The sequence below is a fragment of the Emydura macquarii genome, unplaced genomic scaffold (assembly GCF_026122565.2).
Source record: "Emydura macquarii macquarii isolate MOO-44397 ecotype Brisbane River unplaced genomic scaffold, CSIRO-AGI_Emac_v2 contig_2636, whole genome shotgun sequence".
NCBI lineage: Eukaryota > Metazoa > Chordata > Testudines > Chelidae > Emydura > Emydura macquarii.
Window position 1 is genome coordinate 37,600,573 of NW_027132773.1, and position 23,061 is coordinate 37,623,633.

The following is a 23,061-nucleotide window of genomic DNA, read 5'->3' on the forward strand; positions in this document are numbered from 1 at the left end:
TAATCCTCTACTGAGCATGTGTGAACTGAGACTTTTTGGAGGCTTATAATTTAGTCAAATTTGCGTGATTTGGGGAGAGCAAAAGGCACATCCCTGACAGCAAGGTGACCCGTTCCCCCCACTGCCTGCTAAATTTCAAGCCCTTGCTTCAAAGCATGGAAATGCTAGAGCTTCTCAATGAAATGGTTGTAAGATTTTTTTTTAATATGGGAAAAACATGCTTTTTCTTTATCTCATGTTCAGAAATGGCTGAACCTTTTTTCTGCTGAAAGATTTTTTTTTAAAAAGCAGCACCTAAGGCAGACCCCTTGCATGGAAAATTTCAACCTGAACAGTTAAAATTTAGCAAAGTTATAAGCAATTGAAAACAGGGTCTTAGAATGGGAAGTGTCAGACAACATTATATATAGGTAGTGCTTCCAGCTCCACTATAATAGGATTTTAAAATTATAATCAATCAATTCTATTATCCTTTGGCTTTCATTTGAATAATTTAAATAACAGAGGTTCTGCCTACATGATACACATAGATTGTTTTAAAAATAAATTAAGATTATTTGGTTTTGGGATGGTCTCATGAAATACAAATCACAGATAGTATGGGGTTATTCCTTTCTTCTCCATCCTCCTCCTGTAGCAGCAGTAGTCTGTTAGTAAAATTGGTCTCGCTCTCAATATTTCTGTTCTAGATAGCATTGTAAGGTCATTTCTTTTAGGACAAGTGTTTTGTATCAGCCCAGCTCTGCTAATAGGTGTTGCTGTTCATTGGTTGTGAGCACTAGGAGGGGCAGTTAAGGCATTAGGAATGGAAAATTTAAATTTTGGCCTTCAGACTATCTTTGAGAGAGCACCCTGTAAACAATTTTAAATTAAGAAATCCAGACATTAGTATGTTCTGTTTATGATTTCTGATCCATATATTAAAATAGTGATTTAATGCTTCATGCTTTGTGAGAAAAATAATTCAAAGAGCCATATTTTTCAGGGCTTTAGAATTGAAGGTTCCTAAGGGTAGTAAATATGTTTAGGTAGCAAAGCTGCAGAATAATAAACTCCACAAACTATTTGTTTGATTTTTCTCAGAAGCTGGAATTTGTGCAGTGGTTTGTAATTCGTTATGTTAAGAATCATCTGGTAAACATGTTAGCTCAATCTCAAAAGAGGAACCACCCCTCTGCTTAAAAGAAATGGTACTTCCTGCTTTCATAAACAGTCATGTGCATAGTTTAGCAAGGCCTGATGCCTCTGGAGCTTTTTCCTTTAGAGCACCATTGAATGAATCAGTCTTTACAGAAGTACTGTGAATCTTGTGGCCTCATTCTGGACAAAAGGGATTAGGAAAAAATAATTTGATAATAAGACTTTGGAAAGCAAGGGCAGGCAATCTTGGTTGTGAATATTTTCTGATTTTTCCAGAAATCAAGCAGAAGATTGAGCTGCTGATGTCAGTTAACTCTGAGAAGTCGTCCTCTTCAGAAAGGTACAGCTACATCTCTTGCATGAACAATTAATGGTGTAGCATTGCAAGGAAGCAGCACAGGGCATTTTTTTTCTTGTCAAGTTTGCTAATATTGTTGATGTATTGCATGCTGGTTATTGTAATGTATTGAGTGAATCTGTGTTTTTAGTTAAGCTTTGTGTCTTTTTGCAAAGGGTTATTGATTTTTGTTTTTAATGAAGTCTAATCAGTGGCAGCATACAAATCATAATACAGCAGACTACAGATTTATATACACTATTGTTGCAGTCTGTGTTCTGGTTTTTGTTTTCACCCCAAAAGTATCTTGATTTCTAAATTCAGTTTAAAAAATTAGATTTTTTTGGTTTTGTATTAGAGGAAATCATTTTACAGTTACCGAGGTTACTGTGAAATTTAGGTTAGTAGAAAGTATAATTTGGTTAACCGTTAAATATCCTGTTACCTTGAAAGGGAGTTTCCTTTGCAAATAGCTTAGGAATTGCACACCCGCAAATTAGTTACATTCTGTAAGATAGATGTGATGCTTCTTCAAGTCTGTGCTAGGAAATGGAACAGTCACTGCATGCAGTAATAATGGTTCATGCCCGCAGGTAAGGACAAAATGACTCAGAAGTGTTTTTAAAGCAATTATTTTATCTGTCAATCAGATTATTATAATTATAAGTAGCAGTTTCATTTTAAATAGATATTTTTAATTATTAAATAAACATTGAGATATTTTACATGAAATGTCCTCTGAGTGACTATTTTGGTGCTTTTAATAACCAAACCTGCTCACTCCTGTTTTGCTGGAGATTTAATTTTAACAGAAACGTGTGTGTTAACAAAATTGTTTCAGCCAAGGACAACACCAGATCAATTCAAATAAAAATATTATTTGAATTAAATAATTTCATCTGTGTGCAGCAAAACATCTGAGTATTACATATTTTGGAAATGAGTTGCCATTCTAATGTTGCTCGTTGGCAAGAATTGTGTAATTATTAATTTAGTACATCTAAACAGGCTTTTTTAGCTGAAATGATGTTATCTAAAGTGTACTTGAATGAATGGTCGAATATAATAAAACATAATGGCAATGCACTGGAAACCTAAGTTAAGGGAACATAGGATACAAATAATTAAAAATGAGCAAGTGCTGTGCGGTGTGCATGGCTTTAAAAACAATATGAGCAGTTTAATTGGATTTATAAGTATAGTGAGGGAATACATGTGATAGTAAACCATGATATTGCTTTTCACTAGCTCTAGTATGACAAAATATCAGAGCAATGGGAGATACAGAAAATGGTGGGGGGAGTAGGTTGTTAAGTCACCTTTCCAAAATGGAGAAATGTAAGAAAAGCTTTGGGTTATTTTTGCAAGTATAAATTGAAACTCATGAAGAAAAGGCCTAAGATGTATAATGTTTTGTTTATCCACCCCCCTGCACCTTGATATTATATAAACTGTAAATGTTATGCCAATAAAATGGTGGGGGTGATAGGAGAGAGGATGATGGGGGTGAAAATAGTATAGGAAACAGTATTAACTGTGATTTTTAGGGTTTCTGTGGAGAATAGGGTGATGAAGTGGTGAATCCAGTTATAATATATTTTTAGCCTCTTGAATGGTATGATGAAACTGGTGGTTGATCAAAATATATTGTTGATCAAAATGTGTGTCAAAATACAGTATGAACATTCGGAAGAAATACAGTATGAACAGTTGATGGCAGAACAACATGAACCAGTTTCCCTAAAGAATAGTTATATTTGATTAGAAAAAGAGGAAAGGATTCTAAAGATGCATTTTATGCTCATGATCCATTAAACACACCCTTGATTTAAAAAAATAAAATGTGGCAAGTTTATAGTTCATAAAATTTCCTCATGGTCTTAAGTATTTTGAAGGCAAAAGAAAAATCTGAAGAGGTGAAGATAAGGATAAAAATTGGAGATTGTGTATGCACAGTAAACTTTCTCTAAAGTCTTCATAGAGATTTTTGAGTATTGTGAGGTACTACTTATATTTTAGTGATTTAAGTTGACATACATTAGTTACGCAGTTTATAGGGTCAGAAATCAGCAAAGAAAGGCTTTCACATAGTCTGTCAGATACAGTTTTTCATTATTATTATGAAATAATCACTCTCTTTTCCCCAAATTTAAAATATAGTGAATTTATTTGCTACACAGTAGGAAGCAATATTATCTATCCAATTAACTTTCAGATCCTTCCATGATCTTTAAAAAATACTGTTTAAAAAGCTGTTTGGTAAAAGAAATCTATATTCTCAAATGGGTGACATTAAACAATAAAAATAAGAGCATTTAAAGGGTTTGGAAACTCTATCTTTAACCTATTGTGCACAGGCATTGAATCTGTATATGGTATATACATAATGTTTACATGTAAATTTACTGTTTGGACACACATTCAGTGTTATGTTGTGTTTTGTTTCCAGTCTCACTTATGAACCTGGACTCCTGGTACTTTGAGCTGCCAGGTAGAAGATCTAAATTAGAGTCCCTGATTTGGTCCCATGTTTTCCAGGCCAGCAGGGGTTAAGAGACTATGCTTGCACTCTCAAGGGGAAGGAGGGCAAAGGTTAGGATTTGTGCATTGGCAAAACTACCCAGTGTGAGTGGAAGGGATGAGGCAGAGTTTGACTCTCTGCCTCTCTTCTCTTGGAAGAAGGTTTTTTAGTGTTTGCAGTTTCTACCTGAGGGAAAGGCATGTTATTTTTGTAAGATCAATATACTGTCCTGTCAGGCAGGAATAATCCTTAGTAGGAAAAAGGTTGGAATAAAAATGAAAAAAACTGCTGTGTTTTAAGAAGGCTCAGATTCTTAAAATACTGCTTTATGATTCTAGATTAGTTGCTGTCTCTCAACTTTTCCTTCTTTTTAAGAGGCCCTGATATGAAGCGAAACTAACAATGAAGTGAGATGATGGAGGCTTTAGGACAAGGAGGCCTCATGTTGCTTAGGAGGGCAACAACCTCAAAAAGGAAAGAAGTATGAGACACTTTTCCCCTATGAAATTCACTCAAAAATAATTGGAATTACTTAGTTGGATTTGGGGGGGGCTACTATATCAGCATTAAATTTTTGTGTGTGTATGATTTATTAAATATTTCATTTAGTAGACTCAATTAGATACACATTACAAATATAGGGTAGGGTTATAAGTGCCCCCAATAAAGGGAGATTTCAGCATATCCTCAGCGTTAACATGTATGTTTTTTTATTTTGCATGACTTCGAAGGACAGTCCTTCCTTAGGAGGAGATCATGTTAATGAGAAAACATATTACAAAATCATGTAATATTGGGAATAAGCTTACTTACTGTATCTCTTGCTGTATCCCTCTGCAGATACCCTAAGCCTGCATGTTCTTTGGCTATTCAATGGTGAATGCATGATGTTGCCAGCAGAGTTCATGATGCAGCCATTAGAGAGCTGGGACCTGTATTCATGGGGAGGGAGACTGTTTTTCAGAATCTGTAAAAGAAGGAAAACACCTCACATTCACATTGTAAATGTCCTGTCCCCCTTTTGTATTTTTTTGGTGCATTCAACATTTCAAGCGATAGCTGCACTTTTAAAAAAATGTGGATGTGTGCATGCTTATGTGTGTACCTGTATGTCTGTATACGAACCTATTGTGTAGAACTTTCAGAGGATGCCTGCAGACTATGCATTTTAGAGATAGAACAGTCAATTCGTCCACCTGTGTCATTTTACAGTCACTGAATATTCCCTAACAAATTTTACACACAGTTTATTAATCTATCTTGTAAATTAGAACAAAGTACTCAGTAAACTAGATTTTCAGCTGTGATTTCTGAATCCAGAATTCACAGTCTGTCTTCTCATTGATGTAGTTTGACAAAAGGTGTTATTGTCTAGCTAAAGGTCACTGACAAGGTTAATAGGTCTAAAATATTTAACCTGCTTTTTCCTTGTATCTTTTTGCAAAACTTTAAGTGTAGTTTACTTTTAAAATGAACTCGCACTTCAATGGTTTTATTTTGGTTTTTTAAAATATCAATATCAGGCCAGCTCTCATGAGCAGTCTTACAATAGCAAACAAGTGTATACGTATAATGGAGGGAAAAAAATTACTGTTCAGGTTCCAAGGTGTTTTATAAATAGCAGTGAGGGGAAAATATTTTCAAATCATAAAATACCTTGACAATGTCTTTTTTTAAATCCAAACGTGGAGTATTATTGATGGGGATTGTATAGGGACAGCTACTGGTTCTTTCTTGCTTTTTTATTTCCATTCAGTTTGTAGCCTTGAGCCTTTTTCACTGCTCTCTATTTTTGTAATTGATCTATTCAGAGCAAATGAAATGTATGCTTTTAATGCATTTACATTCTCACTAGATTGATCCAGCCCCAAGAATGTTATGAGGAAGAAAGAGAAGCAAGCAGGAAATCTAAAATAATGAAAAAGAAGGTGGAGGCCTAGTACTGTCTCTGTTTCCTTACTTAAGAAAAGAGCTTATGCATGTTGTTGCAAGATATGTTGTGAAAGGGGATGAGGATATTGTAGGGTTCTTTCATGAATAGCAACCAAGGTTTTTAAGGGTCCATCAAGTGAGTTGTGTTGTATACATGTACCCATTTCCCCCTTTATTCAGTATTGATGCAGCGTAGTGTCATTTGCTGATAACAAGTAGTAGGGCTATGACATACAAGTAGATAAATTAGTTTTAAGCAATATGCAGTTTACTATCTTTTGAATGACATGATATCAATATATGTGAGATATATATGTTTTGGAATAACTGCTAAATATTGGTGCATTACATGGTTATAACTATATTGTGGTTTTGTGACATCATAATAAGATTGAAGCTAGAATGATATATCATGTTCCTTGAATTGTTTCCTTTTAACTAGAGTAATAAACAAAAGTAAGTTTCTAATTGGTTTAGAGTCTAATTCAGAACAATTCTAATTAATTTTAAGAGCTCTTTGCTCTTCGCTGTGCTGCTTTTAACTTTCAGTTTTTATTAAAAATAAGTTGGGAGATTAACTTTTCCTTTTTTAAAACAGTGAACTGACATTGTTTAATAGTACTTCATGTTGGGTTGCTTGACATTTAGTGTAATTTTCACATTAAAACAATCAGCCTGTGATACCTTTCATATGCCAGATTTTTAATTTTATTTTAAGTGAAATTTGAAAGGGGTAGAGACATGAGCAGTTCTATTGTAATTTGCAGTTGCACCAATGTGGAAAAGCAGTGGAAATTGCATATTTGCATGGTAAAATAGTAATTTATTGATAAGGTGTTCTACCCATGAATTAAAAACTTTTTGGACATCACATCCATTGGCTGTAACTTAGAGTTGCTGGTCACTTGAGGACATAGTCCAAAATGCATTCTATATCGTGTTTTAAAAGGTAAACATTTCAAGGTTTTATTTTTTCCACTAAGGTCTTTTTTTTCTAACTGTGTTTTTGTCCTCAGTGACAGAATTTCACTTAATTTCTGATTCTTACTGAAATCTTTATCAGCTGTGACTTTAACATCAAAACTTATAATTTTAATATTTTTGCTGTAACTGTGTAAGGAGTGTTTTCATTAGCATCTTAGCTATTTGATCCTTGTTTGTATACCACTTTGTAGTTATTTTTTCCTTCTGATTTGAAATTCTTTTCTTTTTGAAAGGGCCTTCAGCGTAACTTTGTTGATGAGGTAGTTTCATTACAGGGGAGCACAATTTCTACATTCTGAGAAATACAAAGCACAGATAAGATGTTTGTTTGTATGTATAATTGGAGCCAAGATGACAGATCATCTTGGGGGAGATATTGGTGGCTTGTACAAGACTGTCCTTCATAAAGATTATTCTTCACTAGGAGCTAATGATGATCAATGATTGTGTGAAGGCAATTAATGATAGACATTTTTATAAATAGGTTGGAGGGAATGATTTGAATGGTGTAACTTTCCCTTCCCAATTCAAGTTAGATGTGTATCTGATTTATTCTTGTTACATTAAGGGGAAAAAATGTGGTTGGTAAATGAGGATTCGAGAACGTAGATACACTGTACATTTAACCTATTTTCATGAGTTGAAACTCTTAGCCTAATTACTGACTTAATCATGACTTCACTTAAATTTCTAAATATAAATTTCCAAACGAAGTTTAAGGGCGTACTCTCCTGCACATAGGCGTACATTGCTGAGTGCCCTGTAAAATCATTGCATTTGTGTGTGCATACTATATAAAGTTACTAATATTACAGGATAAATAATGCTGAGCTCTTGTATATCTGAGCACTATCAAACTACTTAAAAACAAATATACACACACGTTTGTGTACACACACATATATTCTATTATCCACACCCAATGATGTAATGTGGTGTAAAGCTTTTATTGGTGCGAGTTCGCAGTACATTACTCATGAGTAGCGAAACCACAAATAAACTAGGCAAGTCTTCCAAATAAGTGCTGATAAAACCTTTACATTGCTCCATATCATCATGTATTCTCTGTATATTATATATATGAAAGTACTATCTTAGAGAAATAGTGTGATGTCTCTCCTCTTGTGATGCTCATGTGCCTTATTTGCACTGAATCTCACTATAGGGTTCAGAAGAAGCCATAAAAAACCTCTAAATTTGACTTAAAATAGCCTTTCTGTACATAAAAATGTTGTGACCCTAAAGTTTATCGAAGAGCGAAGAATGAAGCGGTCTCTATTGCTCTCAAGCATGGTCTTCTCCTGCTTTTCCTGTGTTGTTATAGAGACAAGATGGGTCAGGTAATATCTTTTATTGGACCAACCTCTGTTGGTGAGACAAGCTTTTGAGCCACACAAGGTATGGACTACACAGCAAAGAGAAACCTGTGACTGGTGCGTGCCAGCCGACTTGGGCTTGCAGGGCTTGGGCTGTCAGGCTGTTTCATTCCTCTGTAGACCTCCAGGCTCAGGCTGGAGCCTGGACTCTAGGACCTTCCATCCCGCAAGGTCCTAGAGCCTGAGCTCAAGTTTGAACCCAGAAGTCTACACAGCAATGAAACAGCCCCGCAGCCTGAGCTCCATGAGCCCTAGTTGGCTGGCATGGGCCAGCTGTGGGTTTTTCTTTGCTGTGTGGACATACCCACAGAGCTCTACTTCAGGTCTAGGAAAAGAACTCCCAGCATCACAGCAAAATGCAAGGTGGAACAGATTGTTTAGCATAAATAGTTAGCCAAAATTGTAAGGGATCATTCAAGGTTGAGTGGCCGGCTGACACCTCTGCAGACATAGGACAAAAAAGAGAGGGTTATTGGATTACAGATTGTTGTAAATCCCATAAATCCAGTGTCTCTGTTCAGTCCATTATTTCCAGTGTCTAACAGAGTAATGAATTTAATGGGCCACTCTATCTTGCATGGTCTCTTACAATATATGCTAACTATTTATGCTAAACAATCTGTTCTACCTTGCATTTTGCTGTGATGCTGGGAGTTCGTTTCCTAGACCTGAAGAAGAGCTCCATTTGGTTCAAAATCTTGTCTCTATGACCAACAGAAGTTGGTCCAATAAAAGATATTACCTCACCCATCTTATTGCTCTAATAACCAGGCACCGAGACAGCTACAACTACATTGCCTTTGTTATGTTAGTACTGTTTAAAGCCCTCACTCTGATAGAAATAAGTTGCTAAAGACAGCCCTGGACAAAACTTCATTGGATGCTTTGTCAGACTCCTATCTAGCTCCCTCTGCTTTGCCTCCCGGCAAATAGCAACAAAAGTAATGACTGGAAGATATATGTGAATCAGATCTGGAAGTCATACAAGCCAGATAACTCACCTTCAGAATATATTGGGCAAGCTCTTTGGAGAACTTCTTATGAGAGTTCTCCAAGTTGCTGACTAGAAGAAATATCTTCCTTTTCTCAAGACCATTATTAATACAAAACCCTGTTTTTCTTCCTTGTCACATTCCCAAGGATCTTTGCCAAAGTGTTAATGACAGCAGCGGCTTTCAGATAGAAGAGGAATCACATCAGCTCCTTTCTTGTCAAAGTCCTGATTTGGATTTTTAAAGATCTACAATTAATGCAGGATACAAAATCCATGAACCTCTTACTACAAGTTTATGGTCTCCTGATAAGCTCCCAGAAGAGCCCGTTTATTCTGAAGTGTCGTACAATTTCATGTTAATCATAACCCCGGCTCAACTTATAAAGATATGTGTCTTTGGAAAGGAAGATGCAAGATTTTTTCACTAACCCATCCTATGCATACTCAACCTTCTTGCACATTCCAGACACACTCAAGCCTCCTGGGGATGTTTGTCTCACATTTATATTTCCTGACTTGGGCAAGGCCCAATACACAGTTACCACAGCAATTACTGCTATCTAGTTCTCCAAACACCTGCTTTTCCACTTGTCGCAAAATTTCTGTTCATCGAGCGGAGATCTTATTTCTAGAGTAGATACTTCCAAGGCGTGATTCAAGCAAGAATACCCCATCCTGGAATCAGATGTCAAAGTAACAGATGTCACACATTTCTGATGCGAAACCCATTCAACCCAACATATGGTACAGGGACATTGATATGTGTGGCAGGTATCCTGGAGCATAAATTGGTTGTCATTAAAGGCTATCAGTTTAGTCCTTCAAGCCCTGTAGAGAAAAGTGGAAAAAACCAGGATGTCTTGCTAATGACAGTCAATAGAATGGTTGTGGCCTATGTAAAGAAGCAATAGGATATCAAATTTCCCTTCTTTGAAAGAAAGCTATGTCTTTTCTAAGCTGGACTGAAAGTGCCCGACATCAGTCTGAACCCTGATTGTCAAGGGAGAACTCAGTTCCATGGCAAGGACAACGAGTAGGCAGAGAGCATATCCACAGAATGCACCAGTCATGGTTTAGCTACCTGACCTTTATGTTTGGAGTTCCAGGCTTGGATCTCTTAATTTCACAGGGGAACTGTAGGATAGTTATGAAATAAGATAACTTTAGTTCTGTAAACTTGGCTAAGAAAATAATATATTTGCTTTATGGCTTGCGGCTGGTAAGTAGAAAAAGGACCTAATCAGCAAGAAAGGCCGTGAGAATACTAAATTATAAGACCAGAATTTAGTGGCAAGGATGCATACATTAAAAAGTAACTAATAAAATAAAGGAAAGTTTTCTCTCAACGATAGGGGGCTGCAATAACAAGACAAAGAAAAACTATCTTGTAAGAAGCAAGCACAAGCCTTCCCACATATCAATGTTATCTTGAAAATGAGGCTCATGTGAAGTCAATGGCAATGGAAATAAAAAACAGTGGGTAAAGATAGGAAGGGGGAGGAGATCAGAAAAGAAGGCCTTGGAGAAAAGGATAGTATCAAGTATCAAGTATTCTCAAACTGAAATTTAGTGGAACATAGTGACTGGGTTTTAGCTGAAGCTAGCAATTATGTTGTTGAAAGGTATAAAGAAAGCCATGAATTTGAGGGTTTTTATCAGATCTGGCCCAATCATGCTGGGACCATGATGAAAGGACTCTTCTTTGGTCTGGTCCATTTGTAAGGATGAAACTGATCACATACTTATAAATATCTTGTATCGGATGGAGTAATGCTTATTAATTCGACTTTAGACGTGTGTAGTGCAATTGTATAGGCACCATTTGGATTTTGGATTTAATAAAGGAATTTATGATTAAGTTAATGTCTTGTGATGCCCTATGTTTTTAATATTCTTAAATAATAATTCCAACAGAATGACGACTATGAATGGATTTCAGTGATATTAACTTCAGTTGCTATGAATTCTCAGACACATCCAGGATAGCCATCTGACACAGTGACGTACCAAGGTGCGGGGGCAGAGGGGAGCACTGGCCCCCAAGCGCTGGCCTGTAGGGGCGGCACTTGGCTGGCCCTTCACGATGCGGTGAGTGCAGGAGGCTCTGAGGGGCACAGAGCTTCCTGTGCCCCCTACCCTCCACGAAGGGCTGTCCCAGAATGCACTTACCTGCTGCTCCAGCCCGGCGCCGGCTACATGGGGCGGTCTCACCCCCCGACCTGGAGGGCCCAGGCAGGTCTTTCACGACACATGGGGGAGCAGAGGGCGCGGTGCAGGAGTGGAAATGAGAGCAACCGCCCCTCAGTCTCCTGTGTCCTCCACCCATCCTGCAGAGCTGACCTGGTGCCTGCCCACCCCTCAGGTCGGTGGGTGAGGCTGCCCCATCTGAGCCGGTGCTGGGCTGCGGGGTTGGAGTGGCGGGTAAGTGCGGGGGAGGCGCACTGGGCTGGTCTTTCTCAACAGATGGGAGCTGGGGGTGCAGGAGTTTCTGAGGGGTGCCCCTCAGTGCCTTCCCCCACCTGCGTGTTGTGAGGGGCCAGCCCAGTCCCCCTCCCCAGGCTGGGGGAGTGAGGCTGCCCCATCCAAGCTGGCAAAGATCTGCGGGGCTGCAGCGGGAGAGGTGGGCGTTGCGCCAGGGAGGGAGGTGTGGCGCGGGAGAGCCAAGCCTGCATTTACACCCCCCTGCCTCATGCCCCCCCTGCAGGTACAGATCCCCTCCTCCCTGGGCAGTGGGGGGGCAGCGCTGGGACCCCTCCTGCCCTGCATGGGGGGGTGAGGCCTGGGGCGGGGTCACAAATGTAGGCTTGTTCCTCTGTATGCCACTGATCTGAAAGTCTCTGGAGCCTCTATAGGATTTTCCATTTAAAGAGAAACACAGTAACGAAGGGAAGTGGAAGGTGTAGTGGATACCTATGTGGTAGAATTTTTAGCTCAGCATAGTGGCAGTCCACTAAATGCTGCTGAGATTTTAAAGAATAAGAACCCATGGGCAGCCATGGAGTATATGTGGTACTTTCTTAAGTAATCCCAAGGCAAAGAAAGCCCAGATCAAGACAGCAGTTTTACAAGGACTGTATTTAGTCAGTACAGCCTTGCATGCTGTATTGATGAATGAATGCAAAGAGCATATAAGATAAATTTAAAGATGTTGAATTTTTCTCTAGACACCAGAAACAAGGAGCAGTTGCCCTGGATGCAGATTATCAATCCTAGCCAAGACTACTGTGTTCATTTTTACCAGGTATGCTCCTTTCTAGGGCTGTTAAAAGTTATTGTTGGGGTTTACCCAATCCAGCATCAACTGTGGTGTTGTGACTCAGTTTTCTCGTCTTGGGGTTCTCAAAAATTGCCCTGTGAAGCCTGTGTAAGTCAAGCACCCCTTTTGGGGGTTGGGTTGTTAAAAAATGTTCCCTTTTTTTGGCTCAACTGGTTAGCCAATATTCACGTTCTTGCCAGATTCTTCCTAATGGAAACAGAAACTAATTACATGAATCAGGAATTTCTTTGGTGCAGTCCTTTTTATTTGCAAAGAACATTCCCAGATTCCTGTTTCTCTGAATGCAGTATAAATAGCAGCAGATAGTGTCCTTGCTCACAGTTTCCAAGCCTGGCTTTTCAACAAGCCCTCTGCTAAAAATAAGCTCTGTCTCTCATCTTCTTCCTAGGGCGACACTCATGGCTGTGCGTGGCTTTCTGCAGTTTTCTGTTTCTCACACACAGTGGTGCAATCAACCAGTCCCTTAGCACCTGTGTTTTTACAGTTAGTCCCATTGAAATCCTTCTGCCCATAGCTTCAGTTTAGTGTTGTCATGTGGCCTGTTGCCTGGGGCAGTGGCTTCATATTGTTTCCAGCTATCATTATTGCATTGATGGGCATTTAATTGATCCTTCCGTTTAGTCTGAGAAGAAGGGTGAATAGCTTGCCCATCAGCTTTAATGAGGTCTGTCATTGTCTATAGATTAAAAGACCCACTTGATGGCAGCCGTTAACACTTTCCAGCATAACAGCAACATCACAGTTCAAATACTTTAAAACAGATCTTCCCCTAACTCCACAGTTTCTTCACTCAACACTTCTTTCCTCAAACCCAGGTCTTGTTGACTGCTGTTTCCTGAAGTCTTTTTCTCATAAGGCTCTTCCCCCTCACTATAAGTAGCTCCAGTTAGGCCTTTCCCCTTGGCTAATATGGAGAGTTTCTACTCCCCTTTGGTTTTAGGCCCCAGTTTGAGCAGGCTTTCTCTAGAGAATCTTCCTCTAGATCAGCGGTTCTCAACCTTTTTTTCCCCGAGTACCACTCGGGCCAGGTACAGTCAGATCAAGTACCACTTGACTTGACTGTACCCGACCCGAGTACCACTCGGGGAAAAAAAGGGGGGGACTTACGGCGGCGGGGAGGGATTTGCGGCGGCTTACATGGGGGGAACAATGCCCGCCGCTGAAACCCTTCTGCCGTTTGCCCATTTTCGGCGGCAAGGTTTCGCAAGGGCGGTTGGGAGGGCACTTCTGGCGGCGGATTCGGCGGCGCGGTACGGCTCGCGTACCACCCAGCCTTCTCGTAAGTGCGGTTGAGAACCGCTGTTCTAGATTGTTCCGACAGGTTAATGATCCCCGAGAGTCGATTAATGACTAAATGAATTGTATTATGAAACAACAAGAATAATATAGATTTTTAACTATTTCTAGACTAATACAATAGAATATGAAACAGACAATTACTTTACAATATAAACTGAATTTGAACTGACAATTAACTGCAAGACACAGAATGATTTTAAACAGACAGTTAACTGCCAGGTACAAACTAATTTTAAAAAGACAACAAACAGTTAACTGCAAGTTACAGACTGATAGGGAGACATGTAAACAGACAGCTAGCTGCGGAATACGGAGGAAGGAATGTAAAGCTGCAACACAGACTGACCGTTAACTCCTTACCATCCAGGCGAGAAGGGCACACAGCATAATAAACGTAAAAACTCGAACTCGTCCGGCTAACAGACGATTCGCGCTCGGAGGGGGGGGAGGGGACACGGGAGCGGGAGAGTCCGGACCAGGTGATCAGGCTGGTAGTTCGGGAAGGCTCTCAACCAGGGGCTTGGATAAGACCCCTTTTATGGGCTTCGTGCCAGCACCAGATTGGCCGGGGGATACTTGCAATAGGTTTAGTTTCCTGGTTGATGTTAGGTTTCGTTTCCCATTTATGACGTGGGAGCCGAAGGCACAGCCGATCGCATAGGCATACCCTAATAAGGTCAGGTCGTGGGTTGACTGTTAGCACCGAATGGGTGGGGGAGGGCGAGGGGTGGTCATGGCAGAATTGGTGCAGCGACATAGATCTTTCCTAATCCCTGGTCTTCCTCTCTTTCTGACAGCAGACTTCCTCTTATGGGAGTCCCTTCCCTGGGCTGCTATCATTTGATGCCTGATCATCTATCCAACCGCTAGCCTAAACCCAAATTCATCACCTTGGACTAGATAACTAGGTGCCTAGGCCAGTTCACCCTTTTATTATTATTTATTTGTATTACTGTAGTGCTTTGGAACCCCAGTCATAGACCAGGACCCCACTATGCTAGGTGCAGAACAAAAACATTCATTTTACAATCTAAGAATAATACAAGATACAACAGATGGATACAGAGAAACGAGAATTTGTGTAAACAATGCGACAGAATTAGTCAGCATAATAGGCAGTGGTCTCTGTACACGAGCATTCGTTGTTGTTGTTGTTTTTTTTTTTTTTTTTTTACATCATAGCAAAGATGAGCTTTGAGGAAGGATTTGAAGCTGAGTAATCAGGTAGCTTTGTGGATGTTCATATGGAGCATCTCCCAAGTCTGAGGGACAGCATGAGCGAAAGCATGAAGCTGCGTGTTTGAAAATTTGGCAAGTGGGAGATGGAAGCTGACTTCACAGGCTTTTTTTGAGGTGAGTCGATTGCGAATAAGAGATGATAGATAAGATGAGCATTGACCAGAAGAGCTTTGAAAGTGAATACAAATAACCTACATTTGATGTACTAGAGGAGGAACCAGTGGAGGGTTGCAAAGAGAGAGGCAACATGGTCAAAGCAATAGATTAAGAAAATGATCTTTGCAGCAGCATTCTGAATGGATATGAATGGGGCAAGATTGCATATGTGTAGATCAGAGAAAGATGTTGCAATAATTGAGATGATGAGAGTTTGGACAAAAATTTTAGCTGTGTGGATGGATAAGAAGGGCTGTATCTTGCAGATATGCAGAAAGAATCTGCAATATTTAGACGTAATATGGATGTGAGGACCCTAGAGAGAAGTCCAAGTTGAAGATAAAGCCCAGATTACAGGCTTGAGTGACAGGTAGGGTGACGATATTATCCGTAGTAATTGAGAAAGGAGATAGTAGGGAGGTCTTGGGGCAGTTGATTAGGAGTTCCAATTTAGCCATGTTGAGCTTGAGCTGACAGCTAGAAATCCATGGGGAGACAGGCTGAGATTTTAGTTTGGACAGGAGGAGACAGGTCTGGAGTAGAGAGGTAGATCTGTGAGTTGTCACCACAGAGATGGTGTTTGTGGGTGAGATTACCCAGAGATAAGGTGTATAGGGAGAAGAAATAGGGACAAAAGACAGAGCACCGTGGAACCCCATAGAAAGTTGGAAGGGAGTTGATGGGGATGCCCCAAAGGACATGCTGAAGGAGTGATTAGATAGTTAGGAGGAGAACTAGGAAAGGATAGAGTCATGGAAGCTAAGGGAGGACAAGATTTCAGAAGAGCATGATCAACTGTGTCAAAAGGCAGCTGACAGGTCAAGGAGGAGGAGGGGGAAGTACTGGATCTGAGCTTTGCTGGGATCCCCTTCAGTACCTTTTCCATTCAGCTTATCCAGAACACCTTATCCAGTTCTTCTGGGAGAGCACTTTATCCAGTTCTGTGGAATCCAAGAAATCAGTTCAACTCTGGACTTATCACTGCGGATTCTTTATTGGCATAAAATCAAACTACACTTGAGTTAATCAGGCTCAAATGTAGGGGCTGAGTACAGGGTATGTTACATATCCAGTGGACATAATCATGAATCAGCTTATATATACACTTACACTTAATACTATCGGTTGATACATCATATCAGACCCTTTGATTGGTCTGCTAATTTTTGTAACCAATCCCTGTATACAAGTTGCGAAATACGCTAGTAAGTAAAGCTGCATCTGCAAGCTTATCACACATTACTCTTTTTACTGTATCTTTATCTACTAACTACTTTATTTACTTCTGAGTTTATTCTTTGTCCATTGTGAACTTTGTTTCCTTACTTCTCTAGCAAGGGCTACAATCTTAATTAAGCCAATGTCATTGGAGACTTTGGCAAGAGCAGTTTTCAGTGAAATGCTGGGAGTGGAAGCTGGATTGGCAAGGATCTAAAATGGAATTGGAGTAGAGGAACTTCAAACAATGATTGTCGACAGTGTGTTCAGTGATCTTAGGGACGAAAGGGGGAGATGAAGTGGTAGTTGCAGAGGCAGCTCGGGTTAAGCTTGTTTTTTTTTTTAAAGATGGGAGAGTCTACAGCATGCTTGTATTGTGAGGGAAAGAGTCATTGGCGAGTTAGAGGTTAAGAAGATTAACGGAGAGGATGAGAGTGGGCATGAGGGAAACTTTTGCATCTGTGATGGGAGAAGGAACTGATAGATGTAGGAGGAGAAGGGAGAAGAGGAAGCAAGCTGAGAGGACGAGGAATATGTGACAATTTGGGAATCTGTTTGTATGACTTAAGAATTCTGTGTGAGATTTTGGACTCTCTGTATGTAACTGTGCCAGTCTGCAGAGGAGACTCTATTTTAGATGTGACGGTCTTTACTTTTTCCGTTAGCCCAACCTGGAGGGTAACAGGACGAAATTCCAAGGGGTAGTGATACAAGGCTGACAATAGAGGATCATTGACTTAAGTGCTCTCAGATTGAAATGTGATTGCTCTAAACAATGGGCCGATTCATCTCCCCTGATAAACCAGTTCTCCTTGGTAGGAGTTACCTGGTAAGAGATTGATCTAGGAGTCATCAAACAGAGGGACTAGAAAGTTATAAAAGTCAGGAGTTGATCTATTCAGGATCAGTAGGTGGACTGCAGGATTCCATTTCTTTGAAGGGGCAACAGACTGAGAGTCAATGCCCAGGAAATGTGCCAGAGCTGTCAAGCGAGGAAACAGCGCTGCAACCTACTGAGACTGAGGAAACTTAAAGCACATGGGGGATTCAGTGCCTGGATCTGCAGTCTGATGAGCCATTCTCAGTGGGAGCTTTACCAGATCTGTGACAGAAAATCTTCTTTTGGAGGAAACTGGTGTTTTTCTATGCAGAAAGAAAAGTGGAGGCAGAAGGAGCGCAGAGGGTTTGAGGAGTGAGTCAACAATGTTGAAAAGGCCGCTGGGATTGTGGGCATGGGCTTCAATTAAGTTGGAGAAGTAGAGTTGTTTAACAAGGAAAACGGCAGAATAGAAGAAGAAGAGACTGATTCAGTAGTGCAAGAAGTCAGTCTGGTTACAGGGTTTCAGACAGAGTCGCTTCACATCATGAGAGAAGGAGTGGAAGAAGCAGATGGGGAAGCCAGGGCTGGAGATAGGCAAGGCAGACCCTGTGACAAAAGGTTTCTGTTATCATGTGGGTTCCCTCCTAGTGCCATAAACTTTGATTTTCAGACTTAGTAATTCTAGCCACGCAACCGCCTTTTCATTTGCTTCTGCATAAATATCTTCTGACATAAGGACAACTGACTCATTCAGATCCAGGGAAGCAGCCAGGATGGTGGAAGGAGGCAGTTGGCAGAGAGACATTATTCTGATGCAGAAACAGTATATTCTTATATTAATGGAAAAATGTAGTGGCTCACAAGGTTGACGCCAATAATACTTAGTTATGCATCAGTGCAGTGGACAGGACTAGATGACCTATTGAGTAAATTAGGTGCTTGCTGCACCAAGATCAGCTAAAATCCCATATATTTTAGATTTCCTAAAGAATTTTTGTCTCATACTCAAAATAAGTATTTAATGTAAGAATGTCTTGGCCATCTCTATTATTATAAAAGTAAACAAACACGAATTTCTTTTAACTCTCAAATTAAAAGTATCTTCTCTATTAAATCTCGAAGCTCATGAAAACAGGGCAGTGGAAGCTTAACTTTGTTAACAAAATCTCAGTTTGCGATCCCTTTCATCGGTATCCTCCTACTACCTTTTCATCAAGAATTGCATTTTTAGTAGCAGTTAAACCCAAAAAATCTCTAAACTGGGAGCTCTGACAATGGAATCCCAGTTTTTCACTTTCCCTTCTGTGAAGATGGAAAGCTTTTATCCCCAAAGTAGGAACTGTGTTTTCATTTGCAAGTAATGGTCCTTTCTCCTCCTGTCTCAAGCCACTACATTTCAGGGAAGAGGAATGGTTTTTATTCAATGTGTACAGGGTTATTAAAAAATACCTAATCATTAAAGAAACATTAAAAAGTCCAGAGCCCTCTTTATTTTGTACTATCCAGCACTAAGTGCAAACAATGCATCAAAATCCTTGAGTTCCAGATGACTGAACTGTATATTAAAGAAGCTTGCAAAACTAAGGGCTTTACACCTGAGTCAGTCACAGCTCATTAAACCCGAGTAGTCTTCATTCTATGAGTACAAAAATCCTTTGCTTTCTTTGAAAAAATCTGCAAAGTGGCCACATGGTCATCCTTACACACAATTTCTAGACACTGTGTTAGATATTCAGGCCTCAGTGGATGCAGTCAAATAGATACTGTAAAAATTTCTCAGCAAAAATAAATCTAATTTTGTAAATAGACTTGAGACCCTTGGGGTTTCAATTTCTAGGTGGTGATTTCTGTGCTCTGAATGGCCAGGTTTGCCATTCTGCTGCTCCTTTGGTTAGAATCAATTCATTTCTTAATCTGGCTTTTTTGGGTTTCTTATACCTTCTGGAAATGCATCTCAGGAGATTGTGTTTTGGGAACCAATTTATGTAACATATTAAGTTTTTAAATTATATTTCAGCTCTGGAAGCAGTCTCATTTGGCAGTTTTTCTGGCTGGGTAGAGCCAAGGCAATTTGCTGTTTTTGAGAATTCTGGTCATATGTTCTAAACTGTAGCAGGAAACCCAGCTTTTGGAATCGGCTTTGCCACTTATGATTGAAATGACCATCTCAAATATTTGCCTATAAAATCTTTATATCACAGTACATTTCACTATCTTGTTTTATATGTGTATGTATATGTGTATATATTCTATCTAGTGCACCTTTCCATGCAGGAATTCAAAGTGTCCCATCAACATTAATCTTTATAACACCCTTGTGATGTAGCTAAATAGTAGTATCATCATTTTATATATGGGAAAACTGAGGTACAGAGACATTATGATTAATCTAAGATCACCTAGTACATGTGTGATAGAGCTGGGAATATACCTTGGGTCATCTGATTCTTATGCCTATGCTTTACCTATACCACTACCCTTTTTCTCAAATTTAAAAATACAACTATGTAAATTTATTAAGGTATGGTTTATATTATCATTTCTTAGGCCATTGAAAGGACTGGATTACTAATTATAATCTACCTTGGTATTTCAATGACATTCACAATGAAAGTACCATAAAGAAAAATTAAGAAAAATAGAGATCTCCATAATGGTTTCTGTTCTTCACCTGTCGTAGGTTCAGCAGCTTTGCTCACTGATTTTTAAAAATTTATTTTCTCCTTTCCTTCCTGTTGTAAATCCATGTCTTTAATTGTTACAGGAAGACTTTTTTGCAAAATTATAAAACTTATAAGATTGTTGTTGTGTAGCCTTTCTCATGAGTCTATTACCTAGCATATGCCAGCCAAACGATACAGAAATCATGCTTTTTCTGGACATTTCCCATCTTTGTTCACTGATAAGTATGTGGTTTAAATATCACTGTAGTGTTGATTTCTATGGAAACTGCTGTTGTGAGGTAACAGGCAAACTGTAACAAAGAGGTTTTTCACAATTAAGTAGATAAAAGCAACTGTCATATCTAAGTTTTCTATCTATTTTGTTATATTGAGCATATTGAAAATAATAGAAAATAAGGTGCACGTTAGCCATTACAAAAAATAGAGAATGCTCAACTCATTTAATAGACTTAGAGTACAGCCATGATAAATTTTGACATTTTAGCCATAATGTCTAAAAGATAGATACACTTTAAAATATATTTCGTGAAAAATATGTAATATCCATTTCACTTAGTCAATGTGCTACTTACTTATTTTCTTTAAGTAAAATTCTTGTTAGTAAAAGACCACTAATAATAATGCCATTGTTACTGTCATCTGAAATGATTTGGTACAGCTGGATGTGCCTTAATGCATGTTATAAATAAAGAATTTTCTATTTTTCTTTTGTTCCCTGTACTGGTTTCATAATTCTTAATTTTTTGAACTTTGGCATTATTCATACAGCTGTGTTTTGTGTCCTTGAAATTTCATCTAAGCATCAATGTGCAAAGGAATGGGGAGGGTTAAAGGAAAGAAATGTAGCTCATTCAGATAGTCCACTGTTTTAAAGTTAGTTAGAAGTAATAAATACTTTTTTATGGTAATCTAATGCAGTAGTTCTCAAACTTTTTGTATTGTTGACCTCTTTCACATAGCAAGCCTCTGAGCGAGACCCTGCCCCTAGCCCCCATGGGCTCCCAGCCCACCCTTTGCCTCTAACCCCTGTGGGCTCCCCACTCCTTTTGCCCCAACCCCTCAGGGCTACCTGTTTCACCCCTAACCCCTGCACTGTTCCCTCTTCACCCCTAACCCTTTTAACCCCCCTCCTGTGCCCACCTGGGGAAACAGACCTGCATGCACGGAGTGGCTGGTATTGCTGCTTGCTCCCTCCTTGAAAGCTGCTCCTCCACAGACCCCTGGGGGCAGGAGCAGGGGAGGGGGGGAGTGAGGAGCATCCAGCTCCCTGTATCCAGGTCACTTTCCCCACTTGGGCTGCCTAAGGGGAGGGAGAAAGCAGCGGCTCCTGATGCTTGCTAACAGTACTACCCAGGTGGGGAAAGTGACCTGGATGCAGGGAACCCTGGTGTTGCTTCTCACTCCCTCCCCCACAATCCCCTAGTGCGGAGGAACATTGTGGGGGGGAGGTGAGCAGTATCTGTGATTTGCCGCTCGCCCCCTTCCCCATGTTCCTCTGCCAGGAGGAAGCAGGGAGGCTCATAACCCGTGCCTGGCTGGGGCTCAAAGCTCATGACCCCCACATAACCATGTCGTGACCTCCTGAGGGGTCACGACCTCCAGTTTGAGAACCAATGCTCTAATGGGTTGCCAATAGTTTTTAGTTTACTTTTACATCTCAGAGATCCACATAATTCACAGTGGGGGAAAAAACTGATGATACCAAAAATTGGACCACCATTGTTATCTCCCTACTGCTTGTCCTCATCTATCTTTCTTCTCCTGTTAATCCTCCTTATTTGTGTTTCTTTACATCTGTCTTTCTATCTATTTGACAGCAGTCATGAAAGACTTGTAGTGCTCAAGAGAAGGAAGGTATTGCTGTATAGGTGTTGCTGGTTGTCCATTGCCTGACCTATATATTAAGGAAACATAACAAACAGCTAAGAATGAATGTGATTCTTACCATGTATAAATGATTTGGGGGAAATTGATGGGGTTATCATATTTTATGTGCTGATCTGGAGAAGTTAACTACAGAGTGCTGTCAAGAAACACTGGTGACTAAACAATAGTGTTGTTCATGTTATCTACAGCAAAGTTAATGTTGAGTTTCGAATTGGTGGTAAGACACTGAGCCAATAATTCTAACTGATAGAAATTTACACTTGGAATACATTGTTTTACACTCTACTAAAAATGCATAAATGGATAGCTCAGTGGTTTCATTGAATAAGGCGGAGGTCCCCAAACTGTGGGGTGCGCCTCTCAAGGGGGGCGGGGAGGAACATTTGGGGTCATGCAGTGGGTCCCAGGCCAGCCCCTACACGGTGGGGGGGGGAGGGCATGCCCACCCAGCCCTGTTCTGCTGCCCTAGCTCCTAGCCACAGCTCTGCTTCTGGCCCTATCCCCAGCTGCGACCCAGGCCTTGACCCCTGGCTCCCAGCCATGGCTCTGCTCCAGGCCATGGTCCCAACCCTGCCCTCAGGCTCTGACTGCAATCCAGCTGCAGCTCCACTCCTGGCCCCACTCCTGGCCCCACTCCTGGCCACAGACCCACCCACAGCTGCAGCCCTGGTCTCAGCCTCTGACTCCTGACCCAGCAGTGACTCCAGCCCCACTTCTGGCTCCCAACTGTGGCTGAGGCTAGAGGGGAGTGTGAACAGAAGGAGGAGCATGAGGTAAAAAGTTTGGGGGTCACTGGGTTAAGGGAGGAAGATATTGGTAAATCTTCTTCCAGAAAAATGATTTTATCAAGTGAAAATGTTGAAGGGTCTTCAGAAGTTGGCAATTAAAATTTTAAAATCTGAAGTGTGGGTGGAGACAGGATGGTATATAATAATGAGAGTTTTTCAGATTGCCCGTGGGCATTTTAATTGCTGTTGATAGCATTTAGTAGTCATTCAGTATGTGATTTGATCGTGACATGAAAGACTGCATGTACAATTAAGGTTTTACTGCTTGTACTAAGGATTGGCATGGTGGACTTCAGAGACTTAGGGTATGTTTACACTGCTGTGGCAGCAGACATTGCTGCAGTGGCATTGGTTGACTGGGTCTGTGTAGACCTGCTCAGTCGATCAAAGAGTGCTTTCCAGTTGATTC

At 40.2% G+C, this 23,061-nt stretch overlaps 1 protein-coding gene across 4 annotated transcripts in view; it reads left to right on the forward strand.

The window, feature by feature from the left end:
• SRPK2 (SRSF protein kinase 2) overlaps positions 1-23,061 on the forward strand; it is a 268,546-nt gene that overhangs the window by 69,673 nt on the left and 175,812 nt on the right. For all 4 annotated transcript variants that reach the window (XM_067564493.1, XM_067564496.1, XM_067564494.1 and 1 more), the window contains one exon: positions 1,417-1,480. In XM_067564493.1, the coding sequence (XP_067420594.1) occupies positions 1,417-1,480 (64 nt within the window). The remainder of the gene's footprint in view (positions 1-1,416; positions 1,481-23,061) is intronic.